At 43.6% G+C, this 17476-nt stretch overlaps 1 protein-coding gene across 1 annotated transcript in view; it reads left to right on the forward strand.

Moving 5' to 3' along the window:
* The window catches only part of NfI (Nuclear factor I), a 483234-nt gene that overhangs the window by 159964 nt on the left and 305794 nt on the right, over nt 1-17476 (forward strand). The window contains exon 5 of the mRNA XM_080276464.1: nt 14599-14652. Coding sequence (XP_080132590.1) covers nt 14599-14652 — 54 coding nt within the window. The remainder of the gene's footprint in view (nt 1-14598; nt 14653-17476) is intronic.

The following is a 17476-nucleotide window of genomic DNA, read 5'->3' on the forward strand; positions in this document are numbered from 1 at the left end:
TTTGTTCGCACTGACTGATTAATGAAATGACATCAATGCGATCCTTGTCTGTGCCAGAGAATTTTGGGGCAGTCTTATCCTCGTGATACACAAAAACGTGAGGTGTGGTTTTTAGATCAGCAGTATTTGTTTCTTGATTCATATTTAATGATTGCCCTGTTAATTCAACTTGTACGAGTTTATCGTTATGTGAGGGAATGGTAGAATATGTATGACCGGACCGGTGAACCCTGTTAAGTATATTGGCATACGTATTTAAGGCAGCTGCGAAGTCGATACTCTCAACGTCTGAAGGGGTTTCCCACTCATCATCCGAAACTCCCGTATTTGTTTCCTTATCTATAACGTGTGGTGTGGGTTGTACAATGGGTGGGCTGTCTCTTAATTGTGAGTCTGATGTTGTGGCAATTTGTGTGTCATCTGGTATTAACGTGGGTGGTTGCGAAAATATTCCTGTCATTAAGATATGATGTTATGAAATACGCCTCTTGTTTATTTATGTCCTAGCAAACTAGATGATTAAATAAGTTGAATATAGCTAATTTTAGCACTGAGAAGAAATGAGCAAGTATAATTTTACCCACTTGATACAGATCGTAGAGGTGTGTCGATACAAAAGTCGATCTCGGAAGAAAATACAGGTTTGATTGAAGATCTCTTGATAATTCTAGTGGTGTGTTGATGGACGATATTACTCAGGAAACTCCATGGCCTGGTATTTGTAGTGGTTAACGGCTGTCCCAGGCAAACCTCAACATAGAACGTCGAATTTCCAACTTAACTGTGAAAATAAGTGAATATGAGTAGGAGCTATGTGAATAATGAGTAATGAGTAGTGGGTGAGAAGTGCCTGGTGTCAGTCACACGTTGCTTGGCATGGCAGACTCGCGTTGTGATGTCATCTCAGCACATGGTGACGTCGGCTTCCCACACTGGTAGCTGTGGTGAGTGAATGAGTAGCGATGAGTAACTTGAGTGAAGACGAGTGAGTAAGATGAGTTGTAAATCGTGTCTCACTCTTCGTTTGTTTGTTCCCTTTATTCTATGTGGAAGTTTTCTCTGTCCTTTTCTCTAGTGATTTATTCGTTGTGGGATGAAGACTGCCGCTACTTGTAGGTGCGTGTAGAAGATTATACAGACGACGTAGAGTTGTTAATTGTAGTTGATTGTAGATGGCTGTAGTTGATTGTAGATGGCTGTAGACTTTGTAGAACTGAAGCTAACCTTGTAGTCTCGGTTGCTTTTGTAGAAATTTGCTTTTAATTCGGAGACGATGTCCGCAGATTTGCTGGTTTGTCGTTAAGCTACTTGCAAGGCGTCGAGTGATCTCTTGACCTCTGCATCAGCGTAATGATCTGGGAGACGGAGGGGGCAGGAGCTGATATTGTTGGTTGTTGTCAATCTTGATATTTTGTAGGAATTTAATGTTGATTCGTAGACGAGGTTCGTATACGTTCGCTGCTACCAAATGTCATGAAGACTTTGTAGTTACTTGTAGAGAAGTATATTTTAGACTTGTGGTCGAGCGGCTTTTATATCTTGTAGTAGTTTCCCCACCAGATGTCATGTAGTGACGGGAGAGGTAAAGAATAGTATGGGACTATTTTTTATTTGTCTTGGAAATATTAAACAGGTATAATAGTATAAGTCCTGGGTAGCTACCTCCCTGTCTCGCTATCTCTCTCTCTCTCTGTTCTAAGGCTAATCTCCGTCTCGACCTCTCTCTAGGGTCGCTTGTCTCCTTCTAAACTCTCTTTCCTAACATCTCGTGTAGTAGGGTGTGTGTGTCACGTATCTTCCTCATGGCAACAGAACTTTCTCACGAGAGGACTGCTGACAGCTAACTGCATCATCTCCTTACTGGCCGCTGTCGTCAGCTTTCCTCCGTGTAAGCGTTTAGCGCTGCTCGCTTCTCGCAAACACAACACCTTCTCATCATTTGACTTCCTGCTTCTATCTGTCTCTCTATCTATCTATTTATTTATCTATCTATTATGTAGTCCTATACCTCTTCCACTACTCTTCCTCCCTCCTTCGGCCCTGGACATCCCTTCCTCTCACTCCTTCTACCCTCTGCATTCCTCCTCTTGTTATTTCTCTTCTTCCCCTACCTCTTCCTCCCTTCCCTCCCTGTCGCATCCTCTCTTCCCTCCATCTCTTCCCATGACCCCTACCATCTACTTTATTTCCTCCTTCACTACCTCCCTCCTTGCTCCTTAATTCTCCATCATTTCTGTACGTCTTTTCTTCCTCTCTCCTTCTCTCTTCCCCTCACCTTCTCCATGTTTCTCCATCATTCTTCTGCCGCTTTTCTTCCCTCTTTCTGCTCTCTACGTCCTTCCGAACTTCCTTATTATTTTGCCATCCCCATCCTTCTTCCTACCTATTCCTTACCTCCCCTCTTTCCTCCTCCTTACTTTCATCGTTCCCCAACTCTCTTCCTCCCTCCTCTTACTCTTAAACTCCCTCCTTATTTCTCTACCATTTCCCCACCTTTTGTCTACCCTCTTTTCCTCCTTATTTTCTGCCATTCCTTTCCTGTCCCTTTCTTTGCCCTTAAGCTGTCTACCTCCCTCCCCTCTTCCATGTATCTCTCGTTCTCCTACCTCCTCTCTGCCTTCCTTCTTCATCCATTTTTCTCTGTCGTCTCCTTGCTCTTCATTCCTCCTCCTACTCGCTACTTCCATCCTTTCCTCCCCGTTCCTATCATCTCCCTGTCTCTTCCCTCCCTTCCCCCTTAAATTGTCTCCCTCCCTCCCTCCCTCTCCTCTTACCATATTTCTTTATTATTCTTTTACTAATTTTCCTTCGCGTACTGTCTTCCTCCTTCCTTCTCTCCTTGTTCTTTATCTATCTTCTCCCTACCCCTCCTCATCCCTCCTCCTTCCTACCTCCTTCCTTTCCTCCTTATTTCTCTGTCATCCCCCCCCCCTCAGAACAGTCACACGGAGCTAATCTTCACACTTCAATGATTTACTTCCTCCGCAATCCCATGGTCTTGTTCTCTCTCCCCCCTCCCTTATCTCTCTCTCTCTCTCTCTCTCTCTCACACACACACACACACACACACACACACACACACACACACACACACACACACACATAACGCAATAAAAAAAGGCAGATCTCAGTGTAATCATGTAAGACTCTGTGGCTTAGTTACAGTGTGTTAGGTCGCGAGTCGTGTGGAAATAAGAATACTGTTTATCTCTTTTACGACGATAATGTGTTCTGTTATATTCTTGCAACTTTCAAACACTTATATACTCTTCAGGAAGCAGGTATGGGAGTAAAGGTGTTAGTGAAGGCTAATGTCTAACTCATGTTCGGAAAAGGTCTCCTAAGCTGGGTAAAATCGTTTCAAGATAGCAAGAGTAAAGTAAGAGATGTCTTGCTGAAAGGGTGAAGTACAGTATATCCTTACCTGAGCTTGGTACTGAAATGTGGTTAGTATTACCCGTAGAGTATAACGAGTTTGTTGACTCGCTCCGTTAGTCTTGATGTTTCTAATCCCCGCATTACGGGACTTCACCTCAGAGATGACTAGCTGTTGGTACTGTGAATAAAATGAAAAAGACATACCAAATGAACAATGTTTTGTGAAGAGGGAATAAAAAGTAAGCGAAAAAAATACAATTTTTACATTAGCACTTGAGGAGCATGGTAAAAACGAATTGAAGAAGAATAAAGTGCAACGAAGTATACAACTCAAGGCAAAGAGACGGAACGAGAGGAATTGTGAATAGAAGAGAAGACGGGAGGAAATGGTAATAGAAGGTATAGCGAAAGAAGACGCGGAGGCAAGATAGTAGAGGAGGTGGTGAAATAACGTCTTAAGCCAGATAATGTCTTTTCATTTTTATTCTTGCTCTCTCCGGACGATGATATTCAGCTAAGGGAATATATTTAAATTTATAGGGTTCATCAGACCATCCATTGCCACACGGCTCTCCACACTGAATGAACTCAATTAACAGCAACAGTAAAGAAACAAAAATGTCAGTCGTTCTAAAGTGGATGAAGGAGAGCAAGTACATGAGAGAGAGACGATGCAAGGAAGGATAAATTTTAGAAAAGATGAAGAAAAGAGGGAAGAAGGGAATTAAAAGGGTAGTAATGTAAAGGAAATGTCAAGGATGTCATTTGTATTCCTTTTTGGCTGGCAGTAGACCATTTTATTCAGCTTAGGAAGGCTTATTAGGCTGAGTGGGTTAATGGAGATTGTTTCTAACTTTCTCATTACAAAAATTAGTGTATAAAGTGGGTAAATCGTCTGTGGCCGCAAGAAGAAAGTCAGAAAGTCACGCGGTCGTCACAAGAGTTTGAGGCATAGAAGAAGAATTAGCATCACCCTCCTGTAACCCCTTGGGTGCGGTTGGTGCATTTAAGTGTATTCTTTGAGCCGACACTTGAAAACTGTGATGAGCTGAGAGAACTAATAGTTTTGGGCTTTGAAAGGCGTCTGGAGTATCCCTTTCTTGTCGAAACACCCAAGAGATATATTTAGGGTGATACCAGACGATTTTGTTCTGTGAAGGCAAACCCAGCAGTCAGATGCTTAAAAGCAGCAGAAGGGTGGAAAAATTATGTTAGAGTGTGAAAATAGCATATACTGAACACCTGCGCAACAATGACGTCCCTGTTTTTAGTTTATTTGTGCCACCGTATAATATAATAAAGCCCCAGGTAATGGCAGCTTCATATAAACCCACCAGCTCGAAAAACCTCATAGGCAAAATAACACGGTGAGGGGGAACCAGGAATAAAGTATAATACCATCGTGTTACAAATATGGTGGAAGAAATGGACGCAGCAAAAGAGATTGTCGACTTATAAATAAAGAAACAGTACTACCTCTTTGGCCTCAGTTAGATGGAAAGAGGGGACAGGAAAACCGAGAGAAAGGGAGGGAAGGGAAACATCGGTGAGCGAAAAGGGAGAAAAATGGTGAGAGGAAGATAGAGAGCAAACAAGTATTATCTTCGTTTTCTTTTTTATTTCTTCCTTGAGCAGCCAAAGAAAATGGGAAGTGAATTATTACTGGCATTTCAGCAACCACCAGATAATGATCATGATTTAGGGAGGAAAGACGGAAAGAGAGAGAGAGAGAGAGAGAGAGATATGAAGGGAAAAGTGAAGATTGAAATGAATAAAAATAAACAACGAAGAGAAGAGAAGAAGGAAGGAACAGCGATGAAGAAAGCATAGGAGGGAATAAACGATAAAGGAAAGTATGAATAAATTACAAAACAGAGAATACGTCAGATTGCTGATGGTTCTCTGTACTTACGGTGGTGTTATTAATATAAATAACGTATTTATTATTATATTCAACCTAAAATTGGGTATTTAAAATGAAGGATGTTAGATATAGTCTTCATTAACCCTGTCGGTAGGAGAAGTGTTTCCTTTGTAATATATGATCGTGTGGAGGTAACGCGTCAGAACTAATATAAGACGTTACTGGATAGAAAGGTGTAAAGCCACGAGTGTAGAGTTATAAGGGATATCCAGTTTTTTAATGGTTGTTTTTGATGCGCCTTTAATTGATACGACTACACATTACAGTAGGTAGCAACGACGTATTGAGGCCAGACACGTTAAATTACCGTCACTGGCTGGTGGCGTGTCTTGCCCTTAGCGATACAGGCGTTATACATTCGGCAGTTATTCTCATAGACGTTAGAGGCTCCTGAGCATGTCTTCCATAGCAGTGTATTTCCACGTCGGACCTTATTTCTCTCGGTAAGATGACTGCATATTAGGTCTTCGTGAAGAATGATTGCCTTGGAGAGAGGGCCGACACCATGAAACCTACACCATGCTGGCGAAGAATGAATGAGGAAGGAGTGTGATGGTGTTACTTTGTTCTTGCTAACACACTACCACAGGATTATATTATTCAGTTCAGGGAAAACGTCTTGTAGCGAAGGAAGTAATAGCATATTCATTAATGCCTTACTTGAGTTACTTGAGTTATGTGCACTGCCACCAGACGATTTCACTCAGTTTAGTGAAGCGATTATTATTACTTGTGTGTTCTTTGCCTTTTAGTTTGGTCATTGTTAGCGGAAAACACATGATAGGGAATAATATCTTGCCGTTTTCAGCAATAACGATGTGCCAGGAAACTTCTTAACCCCATCAGTACGAGGAGGTCTTATATCGCCTGGTGGTGTCTGACTGAACTTGCCAAAACAGCAGTGGGAAGGATGTACAGCGCAGTATATTTTTAGATGTGGGGTCATTTCTAGAAGCGGCTCTGACTGTCTCTTACTAACGATTTTTGGATGTCAAGGTGCTTCACTCCCATAGACTCTAGCGACACACCACACCACACCACACCACACCACACCACACCACACCACACCACACCACACCATACTACACCACAGCAGACAACACAGCACAACATAGCATCCTCAAACACAACACTACACAGAATTTCACTCGTGCACCACACCATTTCAAGGGCATTGACTAAAGCGCTCTGAAGCTGCCGCATCTCATACTCTTGTGTTTATTTATTTATGATTCTGACTTCGAATATAAGCTCCATCTGCGAAACACCAGCAGAGGCCTGGTCCCCTGCAGCCCACACCCGTCACGAGACACTTGACACTAAAACCCACCATCCCCAGTGTCATACGCTAAGGATATCACAGTCAGATCTGGTGGTGGGGTTTGACTGGGGGTGTTTTTATGACGTGTTGGAGGGGCCACTGGGAGGGGAGTGGAAATGGTGATGTAAAATCCAAATCCACAAACTGTACTCTGCAAAGGCTGGAATTGTGCCCGGGACCACAGCGCCCCCATCCCTCTACTCTGTCCACCCCACCACAACCATTACTTAGAGAACGGGGTGAAAGGCGGCGAAAAAGAGTCTAAATAAAAATATACAGTAAGATAAAAAAAAAAAAAAAAACATTATGCCGAGTAGGGGGCGAAGGAAAAAGATATAACGAGAGGGAAGTCGTGAGATATAGGCCAACTTTAGCTTATCGACTGGTGATTTTACCTGAGGGAGTGTAGGACATGACACCACTTATCCACACACACACACACACACACACACACACACACACACACACACACACACACACACACACACATTCTCTCTCTCTCTCTCTCTCTCTCTCTCTGTTTATATACATTGTGTATGTGTGTGTGTGTGTGTGTGTGTGTGTGTGTGTCTTTCAAGCGTTCACCCTTCCCCATGACTTCACCACTCCCTCACTCCCTGGGTCAGCACTCAGCGCAGGGCTCGCCGCGGTGCTTAGCGTATCGACAGGAGGTGTGATGGCGGATATTCGGGCCTAATACACGCATTTTACCAAGGCATTAGGGGGCGGTGCTCCCACGATGACCTCTGATCACCGATATGAACGGGGGGCATTTCCAGGGGGGAGACGCGTCGGGGTGTATATAGATAGGGAGATAGATGTACTGAGATGGGGAGAGAAATTATGTTAACAGAGTAATAGATATATGCGACACACTGACGGGAAAGGAGACGCCAGGTGCGGGAATACAGATGGTAGCGAAGTAGGTAGCTCAGTCGGTAGAGAGGTGGCCTGCAGACCCACCGGACCCAGGTTCAAATCCCCGCTGGGGCTGGGAACAGTTTAAGGATTTGAATTTAGTAAAAGCAGACTTTACTTATATACTAGAAGACCCCCAACATGTCGTAAAAATATCCCCGCTAATACCAATACATCAGTCCTGTATGTGAGACAGCCCTAGCATGTATTCAGTATGGACGGCGGGTGTTAGCGCCGAAGTGGTGACATGTAGACGTGTATGGTATGTAGGAGGACTACTGGGCCTTGGGAGCAGGCTGTGAAGCCTTTGCACGGAGTCGGACACATAAATAAAGGTAGAGAGATAGATGGGGGTCGGAGATGGACGAAACGGGGAGGGGAAGAAGCGCGAGGAAGTACATGCAGATATGTAGGTGGGTAGACGAGTGGATAAGCAGTCAGATTGATGAACGTGAATAGTAAGACAATTAGATAAGAGTGGATATGCAAATAGTAGACATCAAGAAGCATATAGACAGGTATACTGACACACACGGATAGGTTGACACTGAAATTAATGAAAATTATTTAAGAGATGACAACATTCAGTAGAGCCAAATATGTGTAGTCAGGTAAGCGATACAGTTACAGACTGAAAAATATGCTGACAGTGATTTATAGATAAATACAGATGTTCAAGTATAGATAGATAATAAATAAGTAGACATGTGCAGAGACTGTGCACATTAGCGGTGTTCTGGGTTGTGTGTATAATTCCTGGTGGTGTAATGGTTTATAGGGCCAACGGAGGTGAAGACCAGTAGCTGTGTATGTCGCTTCGAATCCTGAAGAGGCCACAGATGGCTTCTCCATCACGCAGTGCCACCAGGGGCTTAGGCCAGTCACTTGCTACCCTTAGATGCCCTGGACCCGGATTCACAAATAAGCCTTAGAGCAACACAATAAGATTCCGAAGTTGTATAAAGTCGCTTGGAGGTAGCAAGAATAAATTAAACCATATTGTTGTACTGAAAAGGTTAACTAGCATGCGTTATCACTGTTTTCGTATAAATACATTTCTTATTTTAACCAGTTTTCTTCTTGTGTAATTCTCCTTCCTCCATCTCTCCCTCCTCCCACCGCCATTATTACTTCCTTCCCCTTGTCTCTCCTTTCCTCACACTTTCCTCTTCCTTATCTCCTCCATCTCACCATCTGTCTCGTTCTCTCCTCTTATTCGCGCCTGGATTCCTCTTTCCATCCAAAATTCCTCTGTTTCCCTACGCACCCTTCTACTTTCAACTCAAACTGGTGCTCATTCAGCCACCTATCCTTACATAATTCCATTTCATTACATTTATTCATCCACTGATCATCCTATACATGTTCCTATTCATACATACATACATACATGCACACCTGACGATTTTATTCAGGTAAGAAGAAGCCTCATGGAACCGAAGGGATTAGAAACAGTCATTTACCGTAGCTTCTTGTTTTAAATGACGCTTTATATATATATCTTACTCTCTTTTCGTTCGTGTTTTTTCCTATTTCTCTCGCATCGTCATCCTCGTTGCATTCCTCTCTCTCCTTTCCTTCTTCCGTGTTCCATCTTTCCATGTTCCCTCCGTCTCTCCCTCAGTCCCTCCCGCGGGGCAAATCCAGCCACATTAGGCGATAAAAGTGGCAGTAATAGGTGTCAGGGAAGAGGGGGGGGGGCGAGAGGTTCAAGGAAGAAAGGGTGAGTGGGTGGATGAGAGAGAGAGAGAGAGAGAGAGAGATGAATTATGAAGGAGAGTGAGAGAGATTGTGGGAATGGGTTGGAAGTAGAGTGAAGGGAGGAAAGATGTTCTGTACTAGAAGGATAGCAAAATAAGAGAGAGAGAGAGAGAGAGAGAGAGAGAGAGAGAGAGAGAGTTGGGGGATGAAAGAATGAAGAGTGGGTAGGATTTAGGGGAATCGAGGAGTAAAATGGCCCAGTGAACGAGAGAAGAGAGAGAGAGAGAGAGAGAGAGAGAGAGAGAGAGAGAGAGGTGGGGAGCGTGCATGAACGGGAGGTGGTTAAAAGAACGAGAGAAATGGAAGAATTTGAAAAGTTCTGGGGAGATAAAAATGGAATTTTATTGAATTAGAAAACTAAGGACATGAAAAAAGAGATGAAGAAAGAAAGCGATATGGTAAAGGAAGGTGGGAAGAGTAAAGGTAGGAATGACTAAAAAAAAAATGTGAAATGAACAAGGGAAAGGGGCGGTTTGTAATGAGAGAGAGAGGGAGAGAGAGAGAGATAAGAATGGACGGAAAGAAAGAAACGTTATAGAGAAGAAGTCAAGGGTCAGGATCGGTAGCCTATCTACCTCCAGGGACGCATTAAGTCCCCCCTCAGGTCTACACCACAGAAAACGAAGGCCATTGTGGTAGAAAATGTGATTGGGTGATTACCATACAGTGAAGGGGACATGAGGGAGGGCGGTTTGGAAGGTTTATTTAGTATCGTTAGGTGGAAGAAAATGGACTGGATGATGATGATGATGATGATGATGATGATGATGATGATAATGATGATGGAAGGTTTGACTCACCCGTTGTTAAGTGGAAAAACGACTTTATTTATGAGGTTATTTACGTGTAATTAACGTATGTAGTACCATGATGCTTTATTTATTTATTTTTTTTTTTTTTGTATTAATTTTGCTATCCCCAGGCGAGTTTATTCAGTCAGTGCAGGGGTTAATAAGGGGATGGTTGTGGAAAGGTAAATCTTATCGGATTATGACTACACACACACACACACACACACACACACACACACACACACACACACACAGAATGATGAAACCTGGGACACCACGTCCATAGAATTTTCGTGTTTCAAGGAACAGTGTACCACGGGTTGTAGGCATGCAAGGAATGGTCGTTAAGTATACACCGCATCTTCCTTTACTGCCTCGTTCACTGATAACAAGTAGGCGGATCTCGCAGAGCATCGTTTCCTCAAGTTTTAATACCACAGTCGTTATTTCCCTTAATGGTTTGTGGAGTCGAAAGACGTATTAAGAAGACACGATTTGACTTGAAGGTTGAGGAGTAGACTGAATCGCAAAAGAGGGTGGAATTCAGTAGACGGTAAGAGATTAACCCTTACTATTATTAATTTATTGTATTCCTGCTATCTGCTGACGATTGATTCAGTTTGGGAGAGACCTCGAACCTCAGAGTTTAAGTCCAGGGGGGAACGTTGATGAGTAGGAACAGATTGTGGCTTGAAGGAGAAGAAGTTTGTAAGTACTGAATGGCTAAAGAGAGCAGAGATGATGAGACATTAATTATGGAACGGATGGTGATGTGAATAAGGGAGGATAGTATATCGTAGGAAGATGGGACGTTGATGAGTAGGGGCAGGATGAGACTTGAAGGAAGAGAATGTGGTTGTAAGTACTAAATAGCTAAAGAGAAGAAAAAAGGAGGAGGAGGAGAAATAGAAGAAAAAGAAGAAGTAGAAGAAGAGTAGGAGGAGGAAGAATGAGTAGTCAGTCGCTAACATCTGTATTCGACGACATTGGTTTATTTTTCTTCAATATAGAAATTACCTCTCGTACTGAAGGAACAAATGAAGGCCACATCAAACCCCTCCACTTCGGGAAAAAAAAAATCCTAAGTCTAATAAAATCGTCGAGTAGAAGAAACAGTAAAACATAAAGTTCATCATCGTAGAGAAGGACTAAGTAAGGCAGGAGTCGTTGCTGATTAGAGGTGTACAGTATATGCCTGGAGGTCCTTTAGTCGAGTCCACACCTCACCAGATGCGGCGTCAGGCAACCAATAAAATAGACAAAATGCAGGAAAATAAAGAATGCATGTCGATGGAAAGAAAAATGTGAGCAAAAAAAATAAAAATGAGAAAAATTGACCACCTTAGACTCCACTTTCATTTTTATTCCCTCCTTCGCCCATTTTTACTGGTGATTTATGCTTTTCCTATTAATTATTCATTTCCTCCCATTATTACGGAATTTATCGCCTCACGCCTCCTCCTCTTTCCTTAAGTTATTGAATATTGTCGTTCTGATGTGATATATTGGGCATTATCTGTATATTACCATTTATATTATATTTTTAGGGGAATATGTATTGAGATGAAGAGTGAAAATATGCAGGGAGTAATGGACAGATGAGTAACCTGTGTGTGTGTGTGTGTGTGTGTGTGTGTGAGAGAGAGAGAGAGAGAGAGAGAGAGAGAGAGAGAGAGAGAGAATGAAAACAATGGGGTAGGGGGATGAGAAAAAAAAGCCCAGAGAGAGGTTGAGGTACCAGAAAAAAATAGAGAAAATGATAGAGAAAAATATCTAAAGAATGGCAAAAGATGGAAGAGAAGCAAGGATGGAAATAATGTTATAGAGTTTGTAGGCAGACGTGAGCGAATAAGGGAGAAAGAAGGGGTGAGGGGAAGGTGGAGGAGAGAGAGAGGAGGACTGAGGGAAGGGAGGAGAAGAGAGAGAAGGAATGAGGAAAAGGAGGAGAAGAGAGAGAAGGAATGAGAGAAAGGAGGAGAAGAGAAGAGAGAGGAGTGATGTAAGGGACAATGGCCACTCCTTGATTATGTCTCACAGCTAATGTCTCTCTCTCTCTCTCTCTCTCTCTCTCTCTCTCTCTCTCTCTCTCTCTCTCTCTCTCTCTCTCTCTCTCTCTCTCTCCGAGTACCTCTTTAGCCTTATTTCTACTCCTCTCCAACTCTTCAGCTGCCTCTCATTTCACTGTCTCTCTCCCTCTCTTTTCCGTCCTTCTCTCTCTTTCCTCGGTCTGTCTCCCTTTCCTTTTCTTTGTTCCATTGACTTCTTTTTATTCCGGCTCTTTATTTCCTCCCCAGTTTCCTCTGTTTCTTCCACTTCTTCCTCCCTGCCCTCCCTCCCTCATCCTTTCATTCCTCCACGGTTCCTTCCATTCCCTCCATCATTCTTTGCCTCGATAACTACTCTGGTACTCCTTGTTCGTTCCCTCCATTTTATCGTTCGATGGTGCCACGTTGGTGATCCTTGTTCCCATTATTCTTCGTCTTCATTCATTTGCTTCTCTCGTGTGACATCTTCTTCGTTTATTTTGTGTTTCTTTCTGTTTGCACCGTCTACAGAGAAACATGAAGGAAGAAAGTGTTCGATAAAGAGGGGAATAAGAGGTGACGTGGCAACAGGGCCGGGTGAACGGTTTGGTCATACAAGAGACCGGTAAATTACTTTCCCCCCTTGGAACTAATTTTAGAGCCTTATCTGCCGCAAATCCGCTTTATCACGGATTACTTGAGGCCGGGAAAGCCGATTTATGCGTCAGACTTTTCAGACTATAACATTAGAACACAGAGCGGTACAAAAAATCGAAGATGGCTGTGAATAATCTCAAAACAAGCACATTTAAACTGTGATTGGTTGGCGCGTCGTGCATTTCGACGCTGATTGGTGGCGATTGTGACGTCAGTGGTTCCAGGCCATGACGTCATGATGGGGGAATTTTCATGACACGAGCCAGTCATGGTGCAGAAAATATTAAGTCTGTTTGTTTCAGGGAATGTTCATTTACTCTGTCGATAAGACGTGAGGATATGGGTTACTGAAATCTTTAAATGTATGCTGTTTGACTAGTTTACTAATTAACTTTAGTCTTGCCATCTCCAGACGATTACATTCAGGATCAGAGAGATTTCGAGTCGGAGGGGTTTGATATATCCTTCACTACGATTAAAAAAAAAAAGTAATGTAGTTTGTGGGTAACAAGAATGAAACGAAAAGGACGTGGTGTGGATGTTAGTGTGGGTATCGTTAATGTTGGTAGTGGTATGGACGTTTAGCGGTGTTATTGTGGGTAATGGTGTGGATGTCAGTGTGGGTAGTGGTGTGGATGTTAGTGTGGGTGGTGGTGTGGATATTAGTGTGGGTAGTGGTGTGGATGTTTGTGGGTAGTGGTGTGGATGTTTGTGGGTAGTGGTGTGGATGTTAGTGTGGGTAGTGATGTGGATGTTAGTGTGGTCAGTGATGTGGATGTTAGTGTGGGTAGTGGTGTGGATGTTAATGTGGATAGTGGTGTGGATGTTAGTGTGGGTGGTGGTGTGGATGTTAATGTGGGTAGTGGTGTGGATGGTAATGTGGGTAGTGGTGTGGATGTTAGTGTGGGTAGCGTTGTGGATGTTAGTGTGGGTAGCGTTGTGGATGTTAGTGTGGGTAATGTTGTGGATGTTTGTGCGGGTAGTGGTGTGGATGTTTGTGCGGGTTGTGGTGTGGATGTTAGTGTGGGTAGTGGTGTGGATGTTAGTGTGGGTAGTGGTGTGGATGTTAGTGTGGGTAGTGGCGTGGATGTTAGTGTGGGTAGTGGTGTGGATGTTAGTGTGGGTAGTGGTGTGGATGTTAGTGTGGGTAGTGGTGTGGATGTTAGTGTGGGTTGTGGTGTGGATGTTAGTGTGGGTGGTGGTGTGGATGTTAGTGTGGGTAGTGGCGTGGATGTTAGTGTGGGTAGTGGTGTGGATGTTAGTGTGGGTAGTGGTGTGGATGTTAGTGTGGGTGGTGGTGTGGATGTTAGTGTGGGTGGTGGTGTGGATGTTAGTGTGGGTAGTGGTGTGGATGTGGGTAGTTTGGTGTGTCTGGCTAGTGTCCAGTTAGGGCGGGTAAAGACACGCTCCCTCATTACCTTCCTCCACCCACTCACACCCACCCCCTCCCTCCCTTCCCCTCCTCCTTTTCACACCTCTTCCTATTTCTCTTCGCCTCTTCTCCTCTCCTTCCCTCCACATCTATCCTCCCCTTCCACCCTTACCTTCTGTCCTCCCTTCTCCTACCGACCCCGTTTCCCACCTTTCTAGTCTCTCTCTCTCTCTCTCTCTCTCTCTCTCTCTCTCTCTCTCTCTCACACACACACACACACACACACACACACACATGGTGTATTCTAACAAAAACGGTGATGGCAAGCATTTACTGTATATTAGGAACCGTATCATAATAATAATAATAATAATAATGATAATAATGATGATGATGATAATAATAATAATAATAATAATAATAATAATAAATTGTTTTCCTCATTCCCACAGAGAGTTTGTCGGGCATCGTCCTTGAAAGTGACAAAGATGACGAGAGAATGAAAAGTAAGTCCCATCCTTCTGTTGTCATACACTTGTTGGATGTTAGGCCTGCGTCTGTTTACGGCATCATATATAGTGTTTGGTTTTGTACTGCCTTTTTATCAGCTGTTCATTGCAGTTCTTTTTTGTCACGTACCTTTGTGTACTTTTTTTTTTATGTCAAATGGTTTTTATATTATTTTCTTATCGTGGTTTTGTGTACTTTGTTATTGTGCATTTTTTTTTTAATCCTTTATCGCGTTTTTGTTTACACTTCACGTGGTTTTATTTCCTGGTTCGTCACATGGCTTTGTTTACCTTCTTTTTCTTCACGTGGTTTTGTTTACATTTTCATCAAGTGGTTTTGTTTACGTTCTTCATATACTGCAGTTTCCTTTTCTTTTTTTTATGTCGTTGAATCGTCTGCCGTTCACATGGTTTTCTTTACATTTTTATTACGTGATTTTGTTTACGTTGTTGCCTAGTCACGTGGGTTTGTTATGTTCACAGTACTTACTACACCATCATTTGTGCGTTGTTTAGATTTTCTTTCTGTAACCTGCGATTTTGTGTACAAAAAGATATATTGTCTTGTGGTGCCCTTTAAATTGACAGTTTTTGATGTACTCATTTAGCACTTACTGTGTTACGAGTTTATTGTAACGTTACCTGTCTTTCTGTACATGCCTTCTGCACTGACTTACTTTCCCACCTCCCCTTCCACCCTCACTCTTGCCTCCCCCCCCACTCCTACCCTATCCTACCCTCCTGCGCCCCTCACCCTTTCCTACTCTCCTTCATGTTCCTCTCCTCTCACTTTCCTCCATACCTTTCTGTGGTTAGCCGCTCTTCTCTACTCCATCCCTCTCACTTTCTTAATTTCCTACTCCCTTGCCGTCCCCCCTCATTCACCCCTTTACCTGCCCTTCTTCCCATCTTACCCCTTCTGTTTCCCCCCTTTTTTTCACTCCCTCCTCCCCTGTTTTCTTTGTCTTCTCCAAACCTTCCCCTTTCCGCTCACCCTATCTCCTCTCCATCTCATCCAGTCTTCTTACCTGTCCCCTTTTCTCCCGCGTCTTGTCTCTTTCTCCACTCTTTATCCATCTTCCTTCAGCCCCGCCCCTTCTGCTTTGCCTATCCCTTCTTCTTTCTCCTTTTTGTGTCTTCTCTCAACCTCTGTCCTTTCCACTTTCCCTCTTTCTCCCCTTCCCTCCCTATCTACCTCCAACCCCTCCCCTCTTACTTCCTCTCTTCCTTACCCCCACTTTCTAAGACTTCCAGACTTAATCCATTCTCACTTTCCTCTCTGTACTCTCCCTCCCTCTCCTCCGCTCTGCCTTCCTTCCTCCCATCCTTCTCTCTCACCCTCCCTTCATTCATCTATTTCTTTTTTCCTCCCCTTGCTTCATATCTTGTGTGCCTCTCTCTCTCTCTCTCTCTCTCTCTCTCTCTCTCTCTCTCTCTCTCTCTCTCTCTCTGCCTTTGCCTCCTTCCTCCTCCCGTCTGTTTGTTTTTCTCTCTGCTGACTCTTCCGGTGTCCCTTTTTCCTTACTCCGCCCTTCCTCTCCCTCATTTTTCTACCCTCCATACTTCTTATTCTCATTCCCTTTCTTCCTATTATCTTCTCCTTACCTACCTCTGTTCTTGCTAATTTTCCATTTCTCCTTTCTCCTCCCTTTCCCATTCCTTCTCTTCCAGTCTCCTTCCTTCATTACTCTCCCATCCCTCCTTCACTTTTCCAACTTCCTTACTCTTTAATCTCATGCTTTTCCTGTTTCCTCCTCCTACCTTGCATATTCCTTCCCAAGTACATTGCTTCCCACTTACCTTCCCCATCCTTACCCCCAGCGTCTATTTCCCTTCATTGCCTTTCCTTCTTTCCCCCCTTCCTTCCTTCCCAGCTACCTTCTTGTATTTCATTCTTTACATCATGTTCTTTTCTGTCTGTCTCCGTTCGCACCATCCTCCTCATGTTTTTCTTCTCTGTTCCTCCTGTTTTGTCTACTCTCCTCCTCATACTTATTTTTCCTTTTCTTTCCCTCTACTCCAATGTTCAGCTTCCGTCATTTGGATCTTCCCTGCAATCTTGTTTCCCTTCAGTTTCATCTTTCTTTCCTTTCCTTTCACCTCCCCCCTTTCACTTCTTCCTCCTTCCCCCTTTGTCTCTTTTCCTTCGTTCTTCCCTTTCCTTCTCACCCTGTTCATCTTCCTTTCCTCTCCCTGTTTCCTTCTTTCGTATTCTCTCTCAGTTCCAATCTACTCCCTTCCCTTTTTAATTCTCTCTTTTCCCCTCCCCCCTCACTCGTTTCTACATTTCCTCCCTCTCTTCCTCCTCCTCCTCCTTCTTCCTTCTCTTTCTCACTCCGTCCTTTCGTCATCCATCCCTATCTCTTTCTTTTCTCACTGCTGCTGCCTCTCTCTCTCTCTCTCTCTCTCTTTCCCTCTTCTTACTTCACTGCTTTCCTCCCTCTCTCTCTTACGCTGTCTCCCTCATTGTCTCCTTCCTTCCTTCATGTTCACCCTCCCCCCACCGCTGTCTCTGTTTACCCATCTCTCCAACCCTCCTTTTTTCTTCCGTCATCCTTGTCTTTCCCTACCTCCTTGCCTTCCTCCTCCGTTCTCCTCTTCCTTCTTCCTTCTCCCTTACTCCAACCTTTCTCACTCAATTTCTCTCCCTCTGTCATCCTTCTCTCTCTCTCTCCCTTCCCTGTCCATCCTTCTGTGTTTCCTATTGTCTCCTGCCTTCAGCCTTGTCACTCCCTCCCTTTCTTTCCTTTTACTACCCTTCTTCCTTCCTCTTTCTGTCACCCTTCCTTTCTCCCTTCATCCTTATTTCTCCCTCCCTTTA

This window comes from Coenobita brevimanus, chromosome 65 (assembly GCF_032717465.1).
Source record: "Coenobita brevimanus isolate Jiangsu-jjx chromosome 65, ASM3271746v2, whole genome shotgun sequence".
NCBI classification, from domain to species: Eukaryota; Metazoa; Arthropoda; class Malacostraca; order Decapoda; family Coenobitidae; genus Coenobita; species Coenobita brevimanus.